General features: G+C 44.6%; 2 protein-coding genes across 2 annotated transcripts in view; one reads left to right on the forward strand and one right to left on the reverse strand.

Annotated features, from left to right (window-relative positions):
• The window catches only part of nid2a (nidogen 2a (osteonidogen)), a 65,365-nt gene extending 42,970 nt beyond the window's left edge, over positions 1-22,395 (forward strand). Inside the window, exons 30-54 of the mRNA XM_054763413.1 lie at positions 34-158; positions 236-341; positions 431-555; positions 623-728; positions 803-927; positions 996-1,101; positions 3,740-3,867; positions 3,945-4,050; positions 4,140-4,264; positions 4,991-5,096; positions 8,879-9,003; positions 9,075-9,180; positions 9,268-9,392; positions 9,460-9,565; positions 10,682-10,806; positions 10,884-10,989; positions 11,474-11,603; positions 11,683-11,783; positions 11,877-12,049; positions 12,141-12,270; positions 14,615-14,786; positions 16,101-16,258; positions 16,344-16,467; positions 16,531-16,643; positions 18,727-22,395. Of these exons, the coding sequence (XP_054619388.1) occupies positions 34-158; positions 236-341; positions 431-555; positions 623-728; positions 803-927; positions 996-1,101; positions 3,740-3,867; positions 3,945-4,050; positions 4,140-4,264; positions 4,991-5,096; positions 8,879-9,003; positions 9,075-9,180; positions 9,268-9,392; positions 9,460-9,565; positions 10,682-10,806; positions 10,884-10,989; positions 11,474-11,603; positions 11,683-11,783; positions 11,877-12,049; positions 12,141-12,270; positions 14,615-14,786; positions 16,101-16,258; positions 16,344-16,467; positions 16,531-16,642 (2,951 nt within the window). The 3' untranslated portion in view covers position 16,643; positions 18,727-22,395. The remainder of the gene's footprint in view (positions 1-33; positions 159-235; positions 342-430; positions 556-622; positions 729-802; positions 928-995; positions 1,102-3,739; positions 3,868-3,944; positions 4,051-4,139; positions 4,265-4,990; positions 5,097-8,878; positions 9,004-9,074; positions 9,181-9,267; positions 9,393-9,459; positions 9,566-10,681; positions 10,807-10,883; positions 10,990-11,473; positions 11,604-11,682; positions 11,784-11,876; positions 12,050-12,140; positions 12,271-14,614; positions 14,787-16,100; positions 16,259-16,343; positions 16,468-16,530; positions 16,644-18,726) is intronic.
• sap18 (Sin3A-associated protein) lies at positions 21,770-24,854 on the reverse strand. Its single transcript, XM_054767537.1, has 4 exons — positions 24,674-24,854; positions 23,400-23,509; positions 22,103-22,225; positions 21,770-22,023 (listed from the first exon to the last, which is right to left on the reverse strand). The coding sequence occupies exons 1-4, from the start codon at positions 24,743-24,745 to the stop codon at positions 21,867-21,869; spliced, it is 462 nt and encodes a 153-aa protein (XP_054623512.1). The 5' UTR covers positions 24,746-24,854; the 3' UTR covers positions 21,770-21,866.
• Positions 24,855-25,158: the final 304 nt, after the last annotated feature.

Raw genomic sequence — 25,158 nt, forward strand, 5'->3', positions numbered from 1 at the left:
AGGTCATGTATAACTGTGAAATGTACTTGACAGAACGTCCTAAAAGCCACTGTGAGCATCACAGGGACAGTGTCCAGACCAGCAGTCCAGAAGGTTATCCTCTAGTGGGAGCTTTTGTCCCTCAATGTGATGCTAACGGAAAATACACACCTCAACAGGTACATACTTAAATATACGAAAAACATTATGTCTTTGCTATATAATATGTTTTATTAAAGGTTATTGTACATTGCAGTGTCATGGTTCCAGTGGACATTGTTGGTGTGTGGACAGTCAAGGACAAGAAAGACCAGGAACCAGAACTCCTCCTGGTACAACACCCATGGACTGTGATAAACCAGGTGAGCTTAAGCTAAATCCTTCTTTTTCTACTCTCAAAAGACCATATTGTATTTTCTATTCGTGTATAACTGTGAAATGTACTTGACAGAACGTCCCAAAAGCGACTGTGAGCATCACAGGGACAGTGTCCAGACCAGCAGTCCAGAAGGTTATCCTCTAGTGGGAGCTTTTGTACCTCAATGTGATGCTAATGGACAATACACACCTCAACAGGTCCATACAACAAGTGTGGTATAGCTTTCATATATCATGTACAGCAGATGACTAAATTATATTTCAGTGTGACGGTTCTACTGGACATTGTTGGTGTGTGGACAGTCAAGGACAAGAAAGACCAGGAACCAGAACTCCTCCTGGTACAACGCCCATTGACTGTAATCAACCAGGTGAGCTAAAGCTAAATGTTTTTATACTTATTAATATTTTCTAGTCATGAATAACTGTGAAATGTACTTGACAGAACGTCCTAAAAGTCACTGTGAGCGTCACAGGGACGGTGTCCAGACCAGCAGTCCAGAAGGTTATCCTCTAGTGGGAGCTTTTGTACCTCAATGTGATGCTAACGGACAATACACACCTCAACAGGTACATACTACAAGTGTCATGGACTTGTGTATTTTATACGTATTGGTTCACTCAAATTTGTATTTTAGTGTCATGGTTCAAGTGGACATTGTTGGTGTGTGGACAGTCAAGGACAAGAAAGACCAGGAACCAGAACTCCTCCTGGTACAACACCAACAGACTGTGACAAAGCAGGTACAAAATGCTGGGAGGAAAGACATTTTTTTAGCTGTCTCTGTCATTGATTTATATCACACAGACAGTCACCCACAACAACGGTCTTTAAGGTTGTATTCACACTAGTCCATTTGTACTGTGATGCGCTTCCCTCCTCCTGGAACACCCAGACACAAGCAAGTCCGAGGGAGACGGCGAGAATCTAATGGGTGGCTTCACCTTCTACAGGCGTAGAGGGTGAAACCTGAGCGTAACCAGGAGGGGGAAGAAGACACACCAGAACTGGCCTGTGAAGGCTCAGGAACTTGGGGTGCGATAGCAGCGGGGGACCTGGGCCAGTAACAGCACCTCACCAGCTACCATATGCACTGGTTTCGGCCTGTCCAAAGTAAAGGGCTCCATACACCCACCTATATCAAGCACACAACGCTAAGGACCATGCTCCAGCATCCCATACGGGCCTTCATAGGGCCATTGGAGGGGCGAACGGTAGACATTACAGCATACAAAAACAAAGAGACCTCATCTCTCACCTCTGAGTTCCATTTGCACAAATGTCCGGGGAAAACAGTGGCGAATCGGGCCAGGGGCCAAGGGGTCCTTTGACAAAAAGGAGTGTGGCTGTAAAAGTGGGGCTCTCGGGTGACCAAGCACCAGCTCAGCGGGCACACCATTAAGATCCTCTCGAGGAACCAAACGCAACCTGAGCATGACCCAGTGGCCATCCGCGAGGGCAGCATGCAACGCTGCCTTCAGCGACTGGTGAAAAAGCTCACACAAGCCGTTAGCCTGCGTGTGGTCGGCTGTAGTGCCGTGCACTTGCACACCCAATGACGCGGCTAATGCCGACCACAGCTCTGATACAAACTGAGGGCCCCCAAACCTGGAAGACAGACTGTACCTTCTGCTCAGGTGCTGCTTTAGGTTGGTGTATTTGCCGCTTTGTGCGCACAACAGCTGTATGACTCGGCAAGTACCTGAAGTAATCAGCCGTGATTCCTCTTAAGTGGAACAGTGCCTCAATATGGCGGAACCACAAAGCCTGGTCGCTCTGCCAAAACTCTGGGAGCTTTGCATTTGCTGCAACAGTGGCTTGTAGGAGTTGGGCCAACATGGCCGAAGAGGAGTCTCAAATACGCTTCCTTTTCAACTGCGAACAGCAGAAAGAATGTAGCGACAGGAACTTTCCTTTGGTGCCAACACCTGGGTGCCCAAAACAGAGTCCACAAACCATGCCCCCAACCCACACTGCTGAATGGGTGACAGGCTTGCCCTCCAGTGTCTGCCACAACATGTCTATTACGCACACAGATGTAGTCACTGCTGAGTGAGTGTGCTGTGGGTTTGACTTTTATATTATTTTGAGGCTTTGTATTTTATTTCTTATACATATACTATTCAAAAAAATTAAAGGAACACTTCGAAAACACATCAGATCTAAACTGGGGGAAAAATTATCTTGAATATCTTTCCTGATAATAAGTGGGTGATGTATTAGTAACAAAATGATGCCACATAATTTGATAGAAATGAAAATGATCACCCTATAGAGGGGGGAAATCAAAGACACCCCAAAAATGAAAGTGAAAAAATGATGCAGCAGACTGGTCCATTTTGGCTAAAATGTCATTGTAGCAACTCAAAATGATTCTCAGTAGTTTGTGTGGCCCCCACGTGCTTGTACGCATGCCTGACAACGTCGGGGCATGCTCCTAATGAGACTACGGATGGTGTCCTGGGGGATCTCCTACCAGATCTGGACCAGGGCATCAATGAGCTCCTGGACAGTCTGAGGAGCAACCTGGCGGCGCCGGATGGACCTAAACATAATGTCCCAGAGGTGTTCTATTGGGTTTAGGTCAGGTGAACGTGGGGGCCAGTCAATGGTATCAATTCCTTCATCCTCCAGGAACTACCTGCATACACTAGCCACATGAGGTCGGGCATTGTCGTGGACCAGGAGGAACCCAGGTCCCACTGCACCAGCGTAGGTTCTGACAATGGGTCCAAGGATTTTATCCCGATACGTAATAGCAGTCAGGGTGCCGTTATCTAACCTGTAGAGGTCTGTGCGTCCTTCCAGGGATATGCCTCCCCAGACCATCACTGACCCACCACCAAACCGGTCATGCTGAATGATGTTGCAGGCAGCATAACTTCTCCACGGCATCTCCAGACCCTTTCACGTCTGTCGCATGTGCTCAGGTTGAACTTGCTCTCATCAGGGAAGAGCACAGGGCACCAGTGGTGTAGTTGCCAATTCTGGTGGTCTATGGCAAATGCCAATCAAGCTCTACGGTGCTGGGCAGTGAGCACAGGGCCCACTACAGGACGTCGGGCCCTCAGGCCACCCTCATGGAGCCTGTTTCTGATTGTTCGGTCAGAAACATTCACACCAGTGGCCTGCTGGAGGTCATTTTGTAGGGCTCTGGCAGTGCTCATTCTGTTCCTGAGAAATGAAGAAATAAAATTTAAAAAAGAAGCTAACATTATATTGCTATTAAAAAAAAAAATATATATATATATATATATAATATATATTATTATATATTATATATATATACACACATATATATATATATACAGGTATACACACACACACACTAATATTTCATTAGTATCAATGTTGTGGCAATGTTCCACTTTCCATCCTCAGATGAACGTCCGAAAAGCCACTGTGAGCATCACAGGGACAGTGTCCAGACCAGCAGTCCAGAAGGTTATCCTCTAGTGGGAGCTTTTGTCCCTCAATGTGATCATAACGGACAATACACACCTCAACAGGTACATACTTAAATACATGAAAAACATTATGTCTTTGCTATATAATATGTTTTATTAAAGGTTATTGTACATTGCAGTGTGACGGTTCCAGTGGACATTGTTGGTGTGTGGACAGTCAAGGACAAGAAAGACCAGGAACCAGAACTCCTCCTGGTACAACACCCATGGACTGTGATAAACCAGGTGAGCTTAAACTAAATCCTTCTTTTTGTACTCTAAAAAGACCATATTGTATTTTCTGTTTGTGTATAACTGTGAAATGTACTTGACAGAACGTCCTAAAAGCCACTGTGAGCATCACAGAGACAGTGTCCAGACCAGCAGTCCAGAAGGTTATCCTCTAGTGGGAGCTTTTGTACCTCAATGTGATGCTAACGGACAATACACACCTCAACAGGTAAATATTCTAATATTAAAAACTAGGGGTGCATGATATCGGACCAGTAATTATCGGACCAATATCAGGGAATCATGACGTCATGCCGATTAATCCGATACAGTAGCTTACCTGTACTCTGTCTGTTTTCTCCTCCTGCCTGTGACGTTAACAGCCTGACGTAACTTCCCCAGAGTTCACTTGTAAACAAACACTTCACTTTCCGAGGAAGACATTATGCGTGCTAGTTGTACCAAATACTCTGCGATGAGGGGAAAAAAAATCCATCAAGCACACAAAAAACTTTATCAGCCACCTGAAGCACCAGCGCTGCTGCGTTTGAAAAGTGTAAAAGGTTTGCAAGTGGTGGTTTCCGTGGCGTCACACCGGCTGCTTGAAGCGTGTGGCCGAATACAGTGCACCTTGCTGGGCCACAGCAGATGGCTCCCTCTGCTCTACAGTATACTCTGGTTCTCCTGATAGTAGCGATGTGATAGTAGTAATGTCATGATATTTGATGAGGACAAATCAACGGGTACAGTTGGTCAAACCCTAATTTGTCCAAGTCCTTCTTTCCTCCTGGTGCACACAAACTAGTTAAATCTAAATTTTAAAAAATTTTAAAGTTATTGGTACCATATCGGTCACAAAGTTATCGGTTTGAAAAAAATATATTTTGCATCACTATTAAAAACATAACTTGTTTACAATATGATATGTTTTATCAAAGTTTATTGCACATTTCAGTGTCATGGTTCCAGTGGACATTGTTGGTGTGTAGACCGTCAAGGACAAGAAAGACCAGGAACCAGAACTCCTCCTGGTACAACACCCATGGACTGTGATCAACCAGGTGAGCTTAAGCTAAATCTTTCTTTTTCTACTCTAAAACAGGGGTCACCAACGTGGTGCCCACGGGCACCAGGTATCCCCCCCACGACCACATGAGGTACCCGCAAGCCTGCTTTTCATTCAGGTTTTCAGTTAATAATGTGAGAACACGAGAAAGAAAAGTATTCTGAAACATAAAATGTGAGTTGTGGATACCAGCATTTTGTGAATGTTTTGGTAAAACAAGCATATTTGATCTGTTTGGGTTGAAATAAGATATGAAAATCATTTCTACAAAAATGAGTAGCTCGTGGCCATTTTCATTTTCTAAAAGTAGCTCCATTCCATTCCATTCCATTCCATTTTCCTCCGCTTATCCGGGTCCGGGTCGCGGGGGCAGCAGTCTCAGTAGGGAAGCCCAGACTTCCCGGTCCCCGACCACCTCCTCCAGCTCCACCGGGAGGACACCGAGGCGTTCCCAGGCCAGCTGTGAGACATAATCCCTCCAGCGTGTCCTAGGTCTTCCCCGGGGCCTTCTCCCGGCTGGGCATGCCCGAAACACCTCACCAGGGAGGCGTCCGGGAGGCATCCGGACTAGATGCCCGAGCCACCTCAGCTGGCTCCTCTCGATGTGAAGGAGCAGCGGCTCTACTCTGAGCTCCTCTCGGATAACCGAGCTCCTCACCCTGTCTCTTAGGGTGAGTCCCGCTACCCTACGAAGAAAACTCATTTCAGCTGCTTGTATCCGCGATCTCGTTCTTTCGGTCATGACCCAAAGCTCATGACCATAGGTGAGGGTGGGAACATAGATCGATCGGTAAATTGAGAGCTTTGCCTTCCGGCTCAACTCTCTCTTCACCACGACGGTCCGGTACAGCGACCGCATTACTGCAGACGCTGCGCCGATCCGCCTATCGACCTCACGCTCCAACCTTCCCTCACTCGTGAACAAGACCCCGAGATACTTGAACTCCTCCACCTGGGGCAGGACCTCATTCCCAACCCGGAGGGAGCAATCCACCCTTTTCCGACTGAGAACCATGGCCTCGGATTTGGAGGTGCTGAGTCTCATCCCAGAAGCTTCACACTCAGATGCAAACCGTCCCAGTAAACGCTGCAGGTCACAGCTCGATGAGGCCATCAGGACCACATCGTCTGCAAATAGCAGAGATGAGATCCTAGTGCCCCCGAACTGGACTCCCTCGACACCTTGGCTGCGCCTAGAAATTCTGTCCATGAAAATTATGAACAGAATCGGTGACAAAGGGCAGCCTTGGCGGAGGCCAACGTTCACCGGAAACAGGCTTGACTTACTACTGGCAATGCGAACCAGGCTCCTGCTCCGGTTGTACAAGGACTGAATGGCACGTAGTAGCGCGCCACCAATCCCATACTCCCGGAGCACCCCCCACAGGACACCGCGAGGGACACGGTCGAATGCCTTTTCCAGGTCCACAAAGCACATGTAGACCGGTTGGGCAAACTCCCAAGTACCCTCCAGGACCCTTGCAAGGGTGTAGAGCTGGTCCAGTGTTCCGCGACCAGGACGAAAACCACATTGCACCTCCTGTAGCCGAGGTTCGATTAACGGTCGTACCCTTCTCTCCAGCACCCTGGAATAGACTTTCCCAGGGAGGCTGAGGAGTGTGATCCCCCTATAGTTGGAACACACCCTCCGGTCACCCTTCTTGAAAAGGGGGACCACCACCCCAGTCTGCCAATCCAGAGGTACTGTTCCCGACTTCCACGCAATGTTGAAGAGACGTGTCAGCCAAGACAGTCCCGCAACATCCAAAGCCTTGAGGAATTCAGGGCGAAACTCGTCCACCCCCGGAGCTTTGCCACTGGGGAGCATTTTGACTACCCCAGATACCTCAGCCACGGTGATGGAACTGTCCGCGTTCGTATCCTCAGTCTCTGCTTCCTCTAGGGAAGGTATGTCAGTGGGATTGAGAAGGGCCTCAAAGTATTCCTTCCACCGCCCAACTATATCCTCAGTCGAGGTCAGCAGGCTCCCGTCCCCACTGTAAACAGTGTGGACCGGGCACTGCTTCCCCTTTCTGAGGCGCCGGACGGTTTGCCAGAACCTCTTCGAGGCCGACCGAAAGTCGTGTTCCATGGCCTCACCGAACTCCTCCCACACCCGAGTTTTTGCCTCGATCACCGCCGAAGCCGCGTGCCGCTTGGCCTGCCGGTACCCGTCAGCTGCTTCAGGAGTCCCACAAGCCATCCATGCTCGATAGGACTCCTTCTTCAGCTTGACGGCAGCCCTGACCTCTGGTGTCCACCATCGGGTTCGGGGCTTGCCGCCACGACTGGCACCGACCACCTTGCGGCCGCAGCTCCGATCGGCTGCCTCAGCAATGGAGGCACGGAATAGAGCCCATTCGGACTCGATATCCTCGTCCTCCCCCGGGATGCAGGAGAAGCTCTGCCGGAGGTGAGAGCTGAAGACTCGACGAACAGGAGACTCTGCCAAACGTTCCCAGCACACCCTCACTACACGTTTGGGTCTCCCGGGTCTGTCCGGCATCCTCCCCCGCCATCTAATCCAACTCATCACCAGGTGGTGATCAGTTGACAGCTCAGCCCCTCTCTTTACCCGTGTGTCCAAAACATGCGGACGCAGGTCTGATGATACGACTACAAAGTCGATCATAGACCTGCGGCCTAGGGTGTCCTGGTGCCATGTGCACTTATGGACATCCTTATGCTGGAACATGGTGTTTGTGATGGACAAACTGTGGTTCGCACAGAAGTCCAACAACATCACACCGCACGGGTTCAGATCGGGGAGGCCGTTCCTCCCAATCACGCCCCTCCAGGTCACACTGTCATTGCCCACATGGGCGTTGAAGTCTCCCAGCAAAACGACAGAGTCACCAGTTGGGGTGCTCTCCAGCACCCCTCTGATGGACTCCAGGAAGGCTGGGTACTCTGAACTGCCGTTTGGCGCGTACGCACAAACGACAGTCAGGACCCTTTCCCCAACCCGAAGGCGTAGGGAAATGACCCTCTCGTTTACCGGGGATGACTCCAACACAGAGGCACCGAGCCGGGGGGCTATTAATAAGCCCACACCAGCTCGCCGCCTCTCCCCTGCAGCAACTCCAGAGTAGAACAAGGTCCAACCCCTCTCGAGGAGTTTGGATCCAGAACCCAAACTGTGGGTCGAGGTGAGTCCGACTATATCTAGTCGGAATGTCTCAACCTCTCTCACAAGTTCGGGCTCCTTCCCCGCCAGAGAAGTGACGTTCCATGTCCCAAGAACCAGATTTGGCCGCCGAAGACCAGGTCGCCTAGGTGCCCGCCCTCGACCGCCACCCAAAACGCAATGCACCGGACCCTTATGCTTGCCCCCGCAGGTGGTGGGTCTACGGGGGGGAGATCCCGTGTGGCTTCTTCGGGCTGAGCCCGGCCGGGTCCCACGGGTGAAAGCCCGACCACCAGACGCTCGCCTGCGAGCCCCTCCCCCAGGCCTGGCTCCAGGGTGAGGCCCCGGTATCCCACTTCCGGGCGAGGTGCGGTCTCTCCTCGTGTGTTTATTCATAGGGGTCTTCTGAATCACTCTTGGTCTGGTCCGTCACCCAGGACCTGTTTGCCTTGGGAGACCCTACCAGGGGCATATAGCCCCAGACAACATAGCTCCTAGGATCACTCGGGCACACAAACCCCTCCACCACGGTAAGGTGGTGATTCACGGAGGGGTAGTAGCTCTCGCAAGAAAAAACGTTGGTGACCCCTGCTCTAAAATGACTATATGATATTGTCAGGTCATGTATAACTGTTAAATGTACTTGACAGAACGTCCTAAAAGCCACTGTGAGCATCACAGGGACAGTGTCCAGACCAGCAGTCCAGAAGGTTATCCTCTAGTGGGAGCTTTTGTACCTCAATGTGATGCTAACGGACAATACACACCTCAACAGGTACATACAACAAGTGTGGCATGCATATCTTTCATATATCATGTACAGTCAATGACTAAAGCGTATTTCAGTGTGACAGTTCCAGTGGACATTGTTGGTGTGTGGACAGTCAAGGACGGGAGAGACCTGCAACCAGAACTCCTCCTGGTACAACACCCATGGACTGTGATCAACCAGGTGAGCTTAAGCTAAATCTTTTTTTTTTTTTTTACTTATTTATATTTTCAGGTCATGTACTGTATAACTGTGAAATGTACTTGACAGAACGTCCGAAAAGCCACTGTGAGCATCACAGGGACAGTGTCCAGACCAGCAGTCCAGAAGGTTATCCTCTAGTGGGAGCTTTTGTACCTCAATGTGATGCTAACGGACAATACGCACCTCAACAGGTACATACTACAAGTGTGGCATATCTTTCATATATCATGTATAGTCGATGACTAAAGCGTATTTCAGTGTGACGGTTCCAGTGGACATTGTTGGTGTGTGGACAGTCAGGGACAAGAAAGACCAGGAACCAGAACTCCTCCTGGTACAACACCAACAGATTGTGGCAAACCAGGTGAGCTAAAGCTAAACCTTTCTTTTTATGTTCTCTTAAAATCACTATATTGTGATTAATATTAATATTATGTACTGTATCCTCCCTGAACTACCACTTTATCACGGTAGAGGAGATTGTGTGTCCCAATGATCGTAGGAGCTAAATTGTAGGGGGGTTTTATGCCCCTCGTTGGGCCACCCAGAACAAACAGGGGGAGAGACCAGACGAGTAGCTCAGAAGACCGTAATGATGAGCGACAAGGTTGGATTTAGTTTCCCCTCGCCCCCACGGGGGTTACTGGGGCATCCTCCTGAAACCAGGCCGGGGGCGGGACTCTGTGGCAAGCGCCGGGGTGCTGGGCCTTTGCCCATGTGGCCCAGCTGAAGCAGGATCGACAGACAGGCGGATTGGTGTGGTGTCTACAGTGATGTGGATTCTGCATCGGTCCATTGAGATGAAGAAGGAGCTGAGCTGAAAGGCAAAGCTCTCAATTTACTAGTCGATGTACGGTTCTACACTCACCTACGGTCATTAGCTTTGGGCAGTGACCGAAAAGACAAGATCATGGGTACAAGAGTAGAAAATGGGTTTCTTCTGTAGGGTAACTACAGAAGATATAGAGAAGATGTAGGGTGAGGAGCTTTGTCATTTCAAGAGGGACTTTCCTCCGCCTCGAGAGGAACCAGATGAGGTGGCTCGGGTGTCTGGTCAGGATGCCTCCCAGATGGATGTGTTCATGGCACATCCGACCAGTAGGAGGTCTTGGGAAGATCCAACAGATGTTGACGAGACTATGTCTTTCAACTGGCTTGAGAACGCCTTGAGATCACCCAGGAGGAGCTGGACAAAGTAGCCAGGGAGAGGGAAGTCTGTGCTTCTCTGCTTAAAGGAAAACAGCACATTTTTTTTGAATTTTTCCCATCATCAAACATGAGCATACGTCTTTCCCTTTTCTGTGTGTTCTAAAGAGAAAAACAGTTAGCATGAGGGAGCTAACAATGCATGTAATGGGACACACCTATTTCGACTATAAAGCCCTCTAAAAAACCTCCAACAAGTTTTTATGTTTTTTTTACATGCATGGTAATAAACCTGTGTTTTTAGGTCGTGTATAACGTGAAATGTACTTGGCAGAACATCCTCGAAGCCATTGTGAGCATCACAGAGACAGTGTCCAGACCAGCAGTCCAGAAGGTTATCCTCTAGTGGGAGCTTTTGTACCTCAATGTGATGCTAACGGACAATACACACCTCAACAGGTACATGCTACAGTAATAAAAGTACTACACAGTAAATATATACTATATAGTAAATACATTTTTTTATGGTTGTTTAGTGTCACGGTTCCAGTGGACATTGTTGGTGTGTGGACAGTCAAGGACAGGAGAGACCTGGAACCAGAACTCCTCCTGGTACTTCTCCAGTGGACTGTGACAGACAAGGTACGCTGAGATCACTCGTTATCCGAACTAGTTTGATAGAACTTCTCTCTAACACACACACACACACACGCGCGTTCTTGCTATAACTACTTTTACAGCTGTCCAAACATTTTAAGAGTTTGTGTGGCAAGACAAGCTGTCGCCTGTTCCCTTGGTAACCAAAGCCAAACCGGCCAGGAGCTTACTTGCAGTAATCGCGCTCTCTTTTTCAACAAGCTTCTTGTAGTCCATTCCAGTCTTGTGCAGGTCTACAATGCTGTCCCTGAGGTCAGCTCTTTGGTCTTGCCCATGGTGGTGGAGAGGATTTGGAAGTGTTTGTGTGGCAGGTGTCTTTTATCCACATCATGAGTTGCGATTAGGAATGCTTTCTTACAGCGACAGGACTAAAATAAAAACCGGTCTGGCGGGTATCAAATACATATTTTCCAAGACATCCCAAAGGATGCTTGTAAGTGAGATATGTTTGCTCATGTGTCACTCACAGCCCAGGTGCTTCCGACCCAGCGTCCCGAGAGTGTGTGCGAACGATGGAGGACCAGCCTAATGGAGCACTATGGTGGGAAGCCGGAGCCCCAACAGTACCTGCCCCAGTGTGAGCCGGAGGGACAGTTCAGGTAGTCCACAAAGATCCGTTCTCTGCGCCATGAAGCGTTCTCTCGTGGGACCTTCTGTTGAATTCTTGCAACCTTTCAGTTCGGTCCAGTGCTATGGGGAGACCACCTACTGCTGGTGTGTGGACCAGGATGGGCGAGAGGTTCCTGGAACCAGGTCACGTGACGCCGTCAAACCCGCATGTGAGTGTTGGATCCTGCTGGAACCTGATGCAACTGTGTGATCCACCGGTCGTAGGCGCCTGCCAACTTTTCTTCTCCCAAATTTCACTGCAGGCCTTCCCTCTGTGGCCCCGCCCATAGTGCGTCCGTTCCCCCGCCCAGATGTGATTCCCCCTCATAACGCTGATGTCACACTGTTGTATGCTCAGGGGCAGAAGATAGGAGCACTGCCTCTCAACGGGACCAGACTCAATGCAGCCCGGTCCAGAACACTCCTGACTCTGCATGTAAATGCATAGACGGACTACAGTTGGTCCACTTTCTTATCATACAGTACTTCCTGATATTGTGCTTGAATGACCGTGTGCGTGTGTGCAGGGCTCCATCGTGGTCGGTCTGTCCTTTGACTGCAAAGAGAACAAAGTCTATTGGACAGATTTGTCTGCACGCACCATTAATAGAGCAGCAATAGCGCCGGGAGCCGAACCGGAGATACTCATCAACTCAAGTAAGTTCACGCGTACGCATGACATGACGCCTGAACACATCCATTTACCCGCCGGCTTCGACCAGTAACAGCTAGCGAGTAGAGTAGATATGTGTGAGTCATGAACGAGTTGTTCAAAAATTGCAAGTTTTTGACTGAATCGGGACTCACGGGTACTCGTCTCTGTTAACTCGTTCACTTTCTCACCCTTGCTATCACTAGCTAAATGGCAAACAGTAAAGCAGGTGACCTGTTATTAATTCCAACTGCATTTGTATACAGTAAATGTACTCTTTTATAATGTTTATATACCTGTAAATGTATTACTTGATATTCCTATGAATGTGTTATTGTAAATTATTTGTATAAATGTATTCACCCTGTGGATAAAGCAACACATCTGCTCATTGCCTCAAATCAACTCTCCTTTCCCCTTCCTGCCCAAGCTACCGTATCATGGATGCTCGACAAAACGAACGATTCACCCACTCATGGGTCGATGAAGGCTTATCTGTCACTGACTCACAGGTGCTCGACAAAAACTCGAATGCACTGACTCACAGGTGCTTGACGAAGACTCGCGTTTCACTGACTTACGGGTACTCAGCAAAGACTTGAGTTTCACTGACTCACAGGTGCTCGACAAAGACTCAAGTTTAACTTAGTCAGGGGTGCTTGGTGAAGACTCAAGTTTCACTGACTCACGGGTGTTAGTTGAAGACTTGCGTTTCACTCACCCGCCTGTTGATGAATACACTAAGTCCCTAACTAACGAACACAATTGGTTCCAGACGACCGTTCTTATGTCGAATTGTTCTTAAGTAGGGGAAAAGGTAATATTAGCAATGATATAGGTACTACATGTACGTGTATACATATACAGTATATGTGTATGTATGTAAATATGAGTTTGGATGTAGTAGTAATATTAAACCAGGATAATTAATGAAAAAAACAATAATAAAAGTGATATAATAATACGTAATGATAAATGTTATTTACCTTTGAAGAGGAGTGGTCGAGCATACGTCGTTGTGGAGAAGGAGGAGGAGATAAGGACAAGTCGTAACAAAAGTAGTGTTCTGTGGGTGGTGTAGAATTAAGCAGGCCTATTAACTCTTCATAAACTTTAATCACACGCTCTGTCCAGGTTGTACAATTTAGCTTTCCATTTAGCTTTACACTGTATCTCCCCAGCGTCTAACTCTTCCTCTGTTGGTCTCATTAGCTCCAAGGCTGCATTAGCAGTGTCACAGTGCCCTCTACTGGCCAAGCATGTACAGTAGCAGTAGAAATACTGATTGAGCGACGGAGTACAAGGCAAAATAAAATAAAATATAGACCAGTCGGCTTGTGTTGGTATCCGCGAGTGTTCGCTAGTCGGGTGTTCGTAAGTTGGGGACCTAGTGTACTTGAATTTCCCTGACTCAAGGGTGCTTGATGAAGACTCGAGTTTCACTGACTTGACAATGACTTGAGTTTTACCGAATCACGGGTGGTCGTTGAAGACTTGAGTTTGACTGACTCATAGGTACTCGATGAAGACTCGAGTTTCACTGACTCATGGGTGCTCGACGAAGATTTGAGTTTTGCTGACTCACATATTGATTAATACTTGCCTTTCACAGACTCACGGGTGCTTGATGAAGACCCAAAGTTTTACTGACTCACGAGTGTTCGTTGAAGACTTGCGTTTCACTCACCCGCCTATTGATGAATACTTGAATTTCCCTGACTCACGGGCGCTTGATGAAGACTTGAGTTTCACCGACTCACGACTGCTTGACAGTGACTTGAGTTTTACTGAATCACAGGTGCTCACTCAAGACTCGAGTTTCACTGACTCACGAGTGCTTGACAAAGACTCAAGTTTCACTGACTCACGGGTGCTCGACAATGATTTGAGTTTTGCTGACTCGACTGTTGATGAATACTCGCGTTTCACTGACTCACTGGTGCTTGATGAAGACTCAAGGTTTCACTGACTCACGGGTGTTCGATGAAGAGTTGCGTGTTACTGACCCACCTATTGATGAAGACTCGAGTTTTACTGACTCATGGGTGCAACTTGTTACACGTGCTCGAGTTTCTACGCATGCGCTTTGCGACGTGAGTAAGTCATAAGAAATAAGTCTGTCACTGTTAGCAATTAGCATGTAGCATTGTCTTCCTCCATCCGCACTGCTAAACAAGCCGATGACCATCATCGCCCCCCAGTGTTTAGGAGGCACACAGCGCTTGTACGGACGGGGTCAAAGATATAAACTGTACTTGATGTAAAAGTGTGACAAATGGAGAGACACGAATATTTGAGGAACCGCATACGACCACGTGGATGATGCTTTCAATGATCTGCTCCTTGCAGATCTGGTCAGTCCAGAAGGTTTGGCTGTGGACGTAAAGCGAAGGCTGATGTTTTGGGTCGACTCCAACCCCGACCTGATCGAGAGGTCCAACTTGGATGGCAGCGACAGGAGGACGCTTTTTGACACCGACCTGGTTAACCCCCGGGCCATCGTCGTGGTCTCGTCTACCGGGTAAAGTCAGCTCTGCTGCTTCCGCCCCCTAGTGGAGCATCTAGAAAATACAGCTCATGAATCATTTGTAGGTGTTTGATGTTTTTGCAACAAGTCCAGACGTGGATCAGCGCTTTTAGCGACATGTGTTTGCTATCAGGAAGACATTTCAGTGCTCGCTCTGTGACACACACACACACACGCGCACGCACACACACACACACACCGTGGGAACACAAGGCCATCATCAGTCAGCCATCTGTTTTGCATCATTGCAACTAATCACATATCATCAGCAGATACGTGTGTGTGTGTGTGTGTGTGGTTTAGGAAGACGACCACAGTGTGTTTGTGCGTTTAATCCGTCATTAAACACAACAGCTGTGAGCCAAATGCCACAAAGTTGAAACACTGTGTGTGTTAGACTTTTGACCCGAGGCCAACTGTACGTGTGTACAAGTACGCACGTGAGTGTGCTACCCCAAAGGTAATTATCGCTTCACATGGCTACACTTATGTTTGTTTTTGTAGCATGCGGCTGTCATGCGTACACACACGCTCGCGCGCAACTGTGCGTGTGTGATAGCACATGTGGTGTGTATTACCATACATGGTATCCCTACAGCTGGACTTGCGGGCCACGTTGGGTTAAAAAAAACCTGGCGAAGGGGCCGTCTATGTATATATAGGCAGCATCAAACGGAACGACATACTTGCTCACGGTGCAACGAAACGGAAACACAACACATCCACAGCAAGTTAACGCATCTCATAAATCAACCACTGTGATAAACGACAACCGAGCGCTAAACGTAACGCGTAACTTAAAACTGTTATTTCCAAATGCCCGCAAGGCATGCTGGGTAGCCCAGCTGCAACAACAATATGAACTATGAACAATAAAACGTCGGACTTCCTTTTTTTTTAATATTTCAATTTTTCCTACTAAAATGACATTATATTATGTTATTCTTCTAAAAATATTGGTAGATGACAACTTTTTTTTAGATTTTGACTTTATTCTCATAAAATTACAGCTGTTTTTTCCATTTCCGCTGGGTTTTTTCCCCCCAACTATTTCAACTTTCTTTGTGTAGATTTTCGTATGTGTTTATTCCCATAATGCAACTTTTTAATTAATCTTCCAAAAAGGACATTTTTGTTTTGTTTTGTTTTTGATGTTACAACTTTAAAAAATGTTTTTTCTTCTTTAATATTTCAAGATTATGCTACTAAAATGACTTTATTTTTCTCATAATGTTACGTTATTCTCGTACAATTATGGCTTCTTCTCATTAGATTTAAGCTTTTTCAGCACCTTGTGCTTCTCTGCAGTTCTCTCTACTGGACCGACTGGAACCGAGAGGCTCCCAAGATTGAGAGCTCGTCGGTGGACGGCCAGAACCGCCGGGTGGTGGTAACCGATGGGATCGGTTTGCCCAACGCTTTGACCTACGACTTGTCTTCGGGGCAAATCTGCTGGGCCGACGCAGGTGAACGAGAGCCCGACTGGCGGGGCGCTTCCCGCCCGATAACGTCGACGTTTGATGACATAGGCGCCTTTCCTGTCTCGGTCAGGAACCAAGCAGCTGGAGTGTATCTTCCCAGACGGGTCGGGACGAAGAGTGATCCACCCCGGCCTTAACTACCCTTTCAGTATGGTTTACCACCGGAACCACTTCTACTACACCGACTGGAGGAGGTTGGCGCCTTCATTCGTCTTTAACTTTGCCGCTTCCTGCTCACTCGCAACCTTTCCTCGCAGGGACGGCGTGATCGCCGTCAGCAAGGACGGCGGCAAGCTCACCGACGAATACTTACCGGACCAGCGATCTCACCTGTACGGCATCGCCATAGCAACTTCCCACTGTCTATAAGGTCAGATCATCCTCACTTTTATGCTCCGTTCATTTCAACCGCTAAACAAACAAGACTTCTAACCCGGGGGGGTCCAAACATTCCAAAAATATCATTTAACAAGAAAACTGAAAAAATGCAAAAAACAGCAAAAATGGAAAAATCGGCAGTCATTTTACAAGAATGAAGTCAAAATATTAAGAGAAAAAGTTGGCATTTTACGAGAATAATGTCGTAATATCATCAGGAACAAACAAAACAAGATAACGTTGACATTTTTGAAAATGAAGTTGGGGAAAAAGTTTCAGAGACTATTCTGGGAATAAAGTCATAAAAAAAGACAAAAACAGCTTTTCTTTTCATTTTCACAACAATAGAGAGGAAATATTAAGAGGAAAAGAAGACAGATTCTAATGGGAAAAATGTAACAAGAATAACACTAATATGAGGGGAGTTGAAATATTAAAGAAAAATAGTTTTAAAAAACAGCTGAAATGGGGAAAAAATATAGAAATATGAAGAGAAAAAAGTTGTATCATTACAGGAAAAAAGTCATCATTTTACAAGAACAAACTGGTAATATGACGAAATATGTCATTTTAGCAGCACAGAGTTGATATTTGATTTTTTTTTTAAGTCGCAATATTATGAGAAAAAAAACAAAATAAAATTGAAGGTTTTGGAAAATTAAGTTGAGGGAAAAGTTCTAACATTATTGGAGCAAAGTCAAAATATTATGGGAATAAAGTCATAATATTACAATAAAAAGACCAAACATTTTTTTTTTACAACAATAAAGAAAAAATATTATGAGAAATAAAATCAAGCGAGAAAAAAAGCTGCAATTTTAGAAGACTAATGTAATATGAGGGGAAAATGACTTACGTTTCGTAGCATAGGGTTGAAATATTCAAGAAAAATGTTTTTTAAAAAGTCGTTAGGTTGGGGAAAAAGTTCTACTGTTACGAGATTAAAGTCAAAATATTATATGGGAAGAAAGTCATAACTACAACAAGAAAATTTACAAATAGAAAGTTGAAAAAAGTTTTTAAAAAACCTGAAAAAAAATTTAAACAAACCAAAAAAACAGCTGTAATTTTACAAGAATAAAGTCACAATATTCAGTGAAAAATGTTGCACTCTAACAAGAAAAAGTTGTAATTTTACCACAATAAGTTTGTAGTATTAGGAAGAATACTGTCATTTTAGTAGCATAGAAACATGAAAGACAATATATATATATTTTTTGCTAAGTCCTAATATGAGAAAACAACAAATAAGTTGTCATTTTTGGAAAATGAGGTTGTGGAAAAAGTTCTGAAGTGATGGGAATGAAGTCAAAATGATATGGAAATGAAGAAAATTTACAAGAAAAGCAAAAATGGAAAAAAACCCCCAGCTGTAATTGTACAAGAATAATGTCCTTATGATGAGAAACAAACAAAACAAAATAAACATAAAGTCAAAACATTAAGAGAAAAAAAGTTGTATTCTAAGGAGAAAAAGCTCCAATTTTACGAGAACAAAGTTGGAGTATGATGAGAAACAAACAAAACAATACAAAGCTGTAATTTGGGGGAAATTAGCTTGGTGGGAAAAGTCATACTATAAAATCAAAAAATCAAATCAAAATATTATATATTTATATATAAGAAGGAAATGTACAAAAAGTTATGAATGTTATTATATAATAATATATAATATTTGAAAAATTAAAAAACGGCAAAAATAGAGGAAAAAAAGAGCAAAGAGTGAAGTAGATATGAATAATATGTTGTTTTTTTTACCCATATGAAATATACTGTATACTCTATATCACTTCTTGGCATATTTGACAAAATATCAAAGTGGCAAAGCGTGTCCCTCGTGGCTGGAAAGGTTTGGACCCCCCCGGTGTAAATAAATGTGTATTGGATTGAAGTAAAAAAAAAAAACAAAAGCATTTGACAATACAAAATGTGTTTTCGTGTTTTTGGCAAGCCAAAGAGTTGCGTTTTGGTGTCATGTGACCATGTGTCATGAGGATGTGGAAATCAGACCACTGGGTATCGAGCTGGACCAGCCTGGTCCGAGTGTTGACACATGTGACGTGTGCCTGTGACAGGAAGTGGTAACAGCAGAGCGGCGGCCGCGCGGTCCTTTGGTGCTAAAGTTCCAGAGCCGTTCCGAGTCGAGGGCGTGACGGCCCCCACCCCCACCCCCGGTATCCCTCGTAGGAAAAGGAGGCTCCGGAAGGAGCGACATGGATTCTTGTGGAGCATCGAGATATAACCCCACATTCAATGTTTTCTACATTTCTTTCATACCTCATTTTTTAAACATTTTTCTACTGTATTTTTCTATACAATCTGTTTTTGTAGCCTCCCAAGTCAATTGTTCACACCTTTGGCCTCTCATCCGGGCAGGCTTCATCAGTTCATGCTAAAAGACTAGGTAGGACAGCTCTCATCTAGAGCCCAGACCTGAGCTGTCCTATCTGGTCTTTGAGTTGAAATATCAAGAGAGGCTTCATCAGTTTGTGCTCACAGACTAGATAGGACAGCTCTCGTCTAGAGCACAGACTCGAGCTGTCCTATCTGGTCTTTGAGTTGTAGTATATAGAGAGTACAGACTCATCACCTGGGCAGGCTTCATCAGTTTGTGCTCACAGACTAGATAGGACAGCTCTCGTCTAGAGCACAGACTCGAGCTGTCCTATCTGGTGTTTGAGCTGTACTATCATGAGAGTCCAGACTAAACCTGGACAGGCTTCATCAGTTCATGCTCAAAGACCAGATAGGACAGCTCTTGTCTTGAGCTCAGATGTCCAAGCGTTGGATTGTTCACCCACCAATAGGAACGTGAGCTGGGTCTAGACCATCCTGAGACAGGTTAGTTTTACCCTACTGATGATGTGTTCTTGCAATGTTGTCTCATCTAGGGCCCAGACGAGAGCTGTCCTATCTGGTCTTTGAGCTGTACTATCTATAGAGTCCAGACTCATCCGGGCAGGCTTCATCAGTTTGTGATGAAAGACTCGATAGAACAGCTTGTGTCTGGACACTGGGTTAAATTAACCCAGGGGCCAGACTAGAAACTAGATAGGACAGCCTACCTAGTCTTTGTGATGCCCTGTCTGGAGAGTCCAGACGCTCATCCAAACAGGCTTCATCTGTTCATGCTCAAATGCCAGATCATACAGCTCCAGTCTAGACCCAGACTCAGACTAGATAGGACAGCTCTGATTAGAGTTTGGACTCTGTAGATATGGTAGCTCCAGTCGGAGGCCCAGAGTCCAGGCTAGTGCTGTCCTATTTGGTCTACGAGCTGTCTTGTCTAGAGAGTCCAGATGCTCATCCAAACAGGCTTCATCAGTTCATGCTCAAATACCAGATACGACCCAGACTCAAAGACTAGATAGGACAGCTCTGGTCTGGACTCGGGGCTCCATTAACTGATGAAGTCTGCTTGGATGTCTTGTAAGTCAATGTGTCCATTTGCAGTGGACTCTTTAGATAGGACAGCTGTAGCCTGAAGGCCAGAATGCAGACTGGAGTCCAGACTCTCATCCGAGCGTCCTTGGTGAGTCTAGTCTGGTCTTGGAGGATGACAGGATGAAGCGTGCTCGGATGTCTTGTAAGACAAGGTGTCCATTTGCCATGGATTCATGAAGATGAACATCTGGCATGCGTGTTGTGTGAGAAGGCGCCGAAGAGCTTGAAAAGTGAAGCCGTAAGACGACACGACCTTTGAACACACACCAGGCTGCCATGTGACCACATTTCACGTCTTCTTAGCCTGGCGTGAAGACGGGAAGCAGCCATCCAAGCTGAGGAATGTAATCAGATTACAGTCATTAAGGCTGACAGCAGCTGCGCTTCTATGTACCGCCAATCTTTTCTTTCTAAAGATGTGATATTTATAAGAAGAAAATGTGATTTCCTGCTTGGCTCCTTTTATTTTCAGCTTTGAGGGTGCATATTTGTCCCAAGTCTCACTTTGCCAATGAAACTGTCCTCTATGATGACGCTTAACGTACGTACGCACTCAAGCTTCAGCGATGACGGCCTGGATCAAACACTTCCTGACTTTGACTCTTAATGCGTGCTTGTACTCGCTAAACTGTAGCGGCCACTATAGCCAAATTGTCAGCAAGGATCTCTTCTTCGTATGAGGTGGAACCGGTGATCGCTGGTGCTTGTACAGTATGCTCAGCCAAATGTAACAAAGGTAAATAGAACCGCTCGATGATTGAGGGTGCAGACAATCCGAACATCTATCCAACAAATCTTGAGTAACTTTGATCAAATGTAGAATTACTACAGCTTCTGCTTGGCGACAGCTGTTCAACCATGATGGAAACACCAAAGTAGGTTGGACTGAAGGTCTGTAGCGTGCGTAAAGCACTTAATGTGCGCTTCCAACAATGCCTTGCATACTTCCATATTACATGAACTGTCATTCATAGTAGCCATGCCATAGTTCGCAATCTGATTGGCTTCTGGCTGCACTGTTACCGCGAGACGGCCTATCTCCAAACGAGAACTGTAGTCACGTTATAACCACCACGAGATCTCGCCAACACCGCAACAAAATAGAGTTGTAATTTCTGGAACATTCTGGTTGGGGGAAATGTTATATTATGGGAATAAAGTCCAAATATTATGTCATTTCAACTAAAATTATATTTTAATGTTTAGTAACTATGACATACATATACTGTAAATATAATTTCAACATAACATTTTACAACTTTTTCCCTAATTTTCTAAAAATTACAATTTTCTCATAATGACTTCTAAAAATACATTTTTTAAATTTGTGCTAACCAAATCATTTTCCCCAGTGATATTGCACCGTTAATCTGGTAAAATGACTTTTTGTCGTTAGTTGGGAACTTTTTTCTATCAATATTCTTTACCTTATTCTTGTAAAATTTAAAAAAATTAAATTCTAAAAATTAAAAATAAAGAATTTACAAGAATAAAGTCAAAATATTAAAACAAAAAAAGTCACAATTTTCTGAAACAAACCCAACACCAAGAAAGTTGACATTTTTAGAAAGTGATGAGGATAAAGTTATTTTTTCCTCCAATTTATTCATGATATATTTTTGAAACAGTGTGATGGAGTGAAGCTGTGAAATTGGAAGCGCAAACAATGCACGATTTGGGGCGGAAATATTTTATTAAGCATGAAATTGTCCAAGATGAGCAAAAAGAGTTTAACAGGATAGAAAAAAAAGTGGGCTTGCGTGTGTTTTCCTCAGAAGGGCCTCATCCGTGCACCGAGCGGTGGGGCTCTGTTGGGGGGTGTGATGGCGATGTCCAGGTAGTCTCCAATGTGGAAGCGCTGAGACTGCAGCGTCATGGAGTCATCAGCACCCTTCCTGCCCGACACCGTGTTGCCGATGTCTTTGAGGCTGAAGGACGAGGGAAAAAGGAAAAAGGTTAACTCGCCGCCGAGAGTCGTGCGAATGCGCCCGGTGCCACCGCACTGACCGATACACTTTCCCTCGAAGGTCGGGGTAGACGATGGAGAAACTGAAATGGGTTCCCTTTTTCCTGGCGTCTGGATACACCTCCTTCACCAGGCTCGTCAGCTCCCGCAGGGTGGCGTCCATCCTGGGGAAACACACCTTTTTTTAATTTTCCTCTCCTAATTCTGAATTATTTCCAAAAATTACTATTTTGTTTTGTTTGTTTCTCGTAACATCAAGACTTAAAAAAAAACAACACATTTTTTCTTTTATATATTTCAACTTTATGCAAAATAAAACATTTTTCCTCATAATATTGTGCTGTTCATCTCTTAAAATTACAACTTTTTCTCATTAGAAAAACAAAGTTAGCATTTTTGGAAAATAAGACCAGTGCAAAAGTTATAACATTTATGGAATAAAGTCAAGATATTATGTGAATAAAGTCAGAATATTATGCCAAAATATTATGGAAATAAAGTCAAAATATTACGAGAATAAAGTCAAAATATTATGGGAATTAAAGTCATGATATTATGGGAATTAAGTCAGAACATTATGCCAAAATATTATGGAAATACAGTTAAAATATTATGGGAATAAAGTTATGATATTATGGGAATGAAGTCAGAATAGTATGTCAAAATATGATGTAAATACAGTTAAAATATTATGGCAATAAAGTCAATATATTATGGGAATAAGTCAATGTATTATTGGAATTAAGTCAGAATATTATGCCAAAATATTATGTAAATAAAGTCAAAACATCACAAGAATAAAGTCAGTATATTATGGGAATAAAGTCGAAATATTATTGGAATAATGTCAAAAGTCGAAATATTATGGTAATAAAGTCGGACAATTATGGGAAAATATGGTAATAAAGTAAAGATATTATTGGAATAAAGTCAAATTATTATGGGAATAATTTACTATGAAAATAAAGTCATATTCTAACAAGAAAAAGTCAAATTTTATGAGAATAAAGTGGTAATATTAATATTATATAAAAACTCGTGATTATAATATTCCAAGTTTTAAGTGATGACTTCTTTTTCTTGTAAAATTAATTTTCTATTTTTTTGTGTAATTCCTTTTTGTAGTTTTCCTGTTAAATGATATCTTTAGAATGTGCGGCAGCCATTGTTGGAATGTGATGCGTGTATTTTACAACTACTGGCTTACGCTAGTCTGCACTTTGCTTCCTTGCTGGCCTTCTTGTCTTATCCAACGTACGCAACATAAGTAAGTACGTGATACCGTGAAGTAGAATAATAGAGTGGAACATCCCGGGACGGCGGCGGCTTGCGTCTCACCATGTGTATATCTGCAGCTCACTGGAGGGAACGTTGCCACGAGCAAACTCGTCTGGTCTGTGGTGTCGGCCGTTGTTGGTGGTGAAGACGCGCAGGAGAAGGGGGCAGGTCTGTGACGAACACAACGATGAAATACGGGTGCACCAGAAATGACAATGTACCCGCTTCTTCCTCTCCTCTGCTAGTCAATGGTGGATTGCAACCATTCCAGTTAGCCCCTCCCCTTCTGCAAAATAGCATCTTACTTTCATACAATTCACTATGCTCTCGTCTGTACAAAATATGAATCATAAAAGAGAGTGACTTTGGACAAGTTTTAAAATCATTTAACATTTTGCTGATTTTTTTTGTTTGTGTTATGAAATAGAAATAAGCTCTTTTCTGATATAGAAATATATTTGAACAAAAACCACAGGAATAATATGTAATATAATATGTAATCATATTTAAACATTGTCTCGATATGAGGGTTCATTTGAAATTCGGGTAAACAAAAAAAAACGTTTTTTTAATACTTGCAAGCAACCGCAAATGATTTAGTAGTCTAGTGGCGGTTGTTTGTTTCCATATCCCCCACGGCCCCCCATGTAAAGCCCTTATGACTCAGGTATGGTATGATATCCACAGCATTTTTTTTAATTCTAATACCCGAGTCCTTATGACTAAGCTCGAGCACACCTGTTGTGGGAGGTTAGTCTGAAGACTAACCTTGCATTTAGTGTGAGTGGCTAACAAACTAACAACACACTTAACAACTCACAAGTTCTCACATAAGTCATTGTCCGACAAGTGTTTCTTGCGAGTGCTAATATGGCGGCTGCGTGGCTTCACAAGTCATTGACCAATGGTCTATCCAGATATATAATATAGATCAGTGTTTGAGACACGTCCCAAGCCTGTTTTTTTTTGTTTGCCTCTTGCATACATTTTATCTTGAAGATTTTTTTTGTCCGTGCATACAAAGCCAAACCACAATGTTTCCGTTTGTTTATGAATTTAAGCAAGAAAGATATCTCCTAATTCTACGATAAGTCGTGAAAACAAGGGGGGCTAACCCAGCGAGCTACGTAGCTACATGATGGAGCGGAAACTAAGATTATTACGTTCAATTCGAACAGAACACACGAACGATGCCAAGACTTTGAACACTTACTCTTGATGGATAAGAGTTTGGAAGCACGCTTAAATCGCCTCACAGCAGCACCGCAGAGCTCGTTAGCTTTATGCTAACAGCAAGCGCGAACCCCAACAGCTAAAAGCGCTGAACTTCATACCTTTTCTCTGTCGATGGGCTTCTCTGTTTCCTTCTTGATTTCTTCCTGTGTAATACGCGACTCGAGAGCCATTCTCACAATTGTTCTATTCGTCTGGAAGGCGGCACTTTCCACGCTTTTGCAAACCTGAATGCGTCCTCGCTCGCTCTGCACTCGGACAAAAAAGCGGATCCGTTTCCGGTTCATGGGACGTGAGATTGCCGCCCCCTGTCGCTTGGGCGTATTCACTACATCCGTTGGTAATCTCATTAAAACAAGAAACATGGACTCACGAAGCTGGAGGGCCACATAGTGAAAAATGAAATTATTAAAGGGCAGCTTTGATATTTTGCAAATATGCTTAGTTTATATATATATATATAGACATTTTTAAAGCTTTGTGATATACGTGAAAAAGCCTATTATTAGTATCATTTTGCTCGTTTTTCCTCTCAATTTTTTCTGTTTAAAAAAAAAAATATTTTTAAAATTATCTTCTCGTAATA

This window comes from Dunckerocampus dactyliophorus, chromosome 1, assembly GCF_027744805.1.
Source record: "Dunckerocampus dactyliophorus isolate RoL2022-P2 chromosome 1, RoL_Ddac_1.1, whole genome shotgun sequence".
In the NCBI taxonomy this organism is placed as follows: Eukaryota; Metazoa; Chordata; class Actinopteri; order Syngnathiformes; family Syngnathidae; genus Dunckerocampus; species Dunckerocampus dactyliophorus.

Coding starts and splice junctions, on each gene's coding strand:
- sap18 (XM_054767537.1), bottom strand. CDS start 24,745: ATGGCTCTCGAGTCGCGTATTACACAGGAAGAAATCAAGAAGGAAACA. Junction 23,510..24,673: donor AGCCCATCGACAGAGAAAAG/GTATGAAGTTCA, acceptor TGTTCGTCACAG/ACCTGCCCCCTTCTCCTGCG. Junction 22,024..22,102: donor CTTCGAGGGAAAGTGTATCG/GTCAGTGCGGTG, acceptor CTCGTCCTTCAG/CCTCAAAGACATCGGCAACA.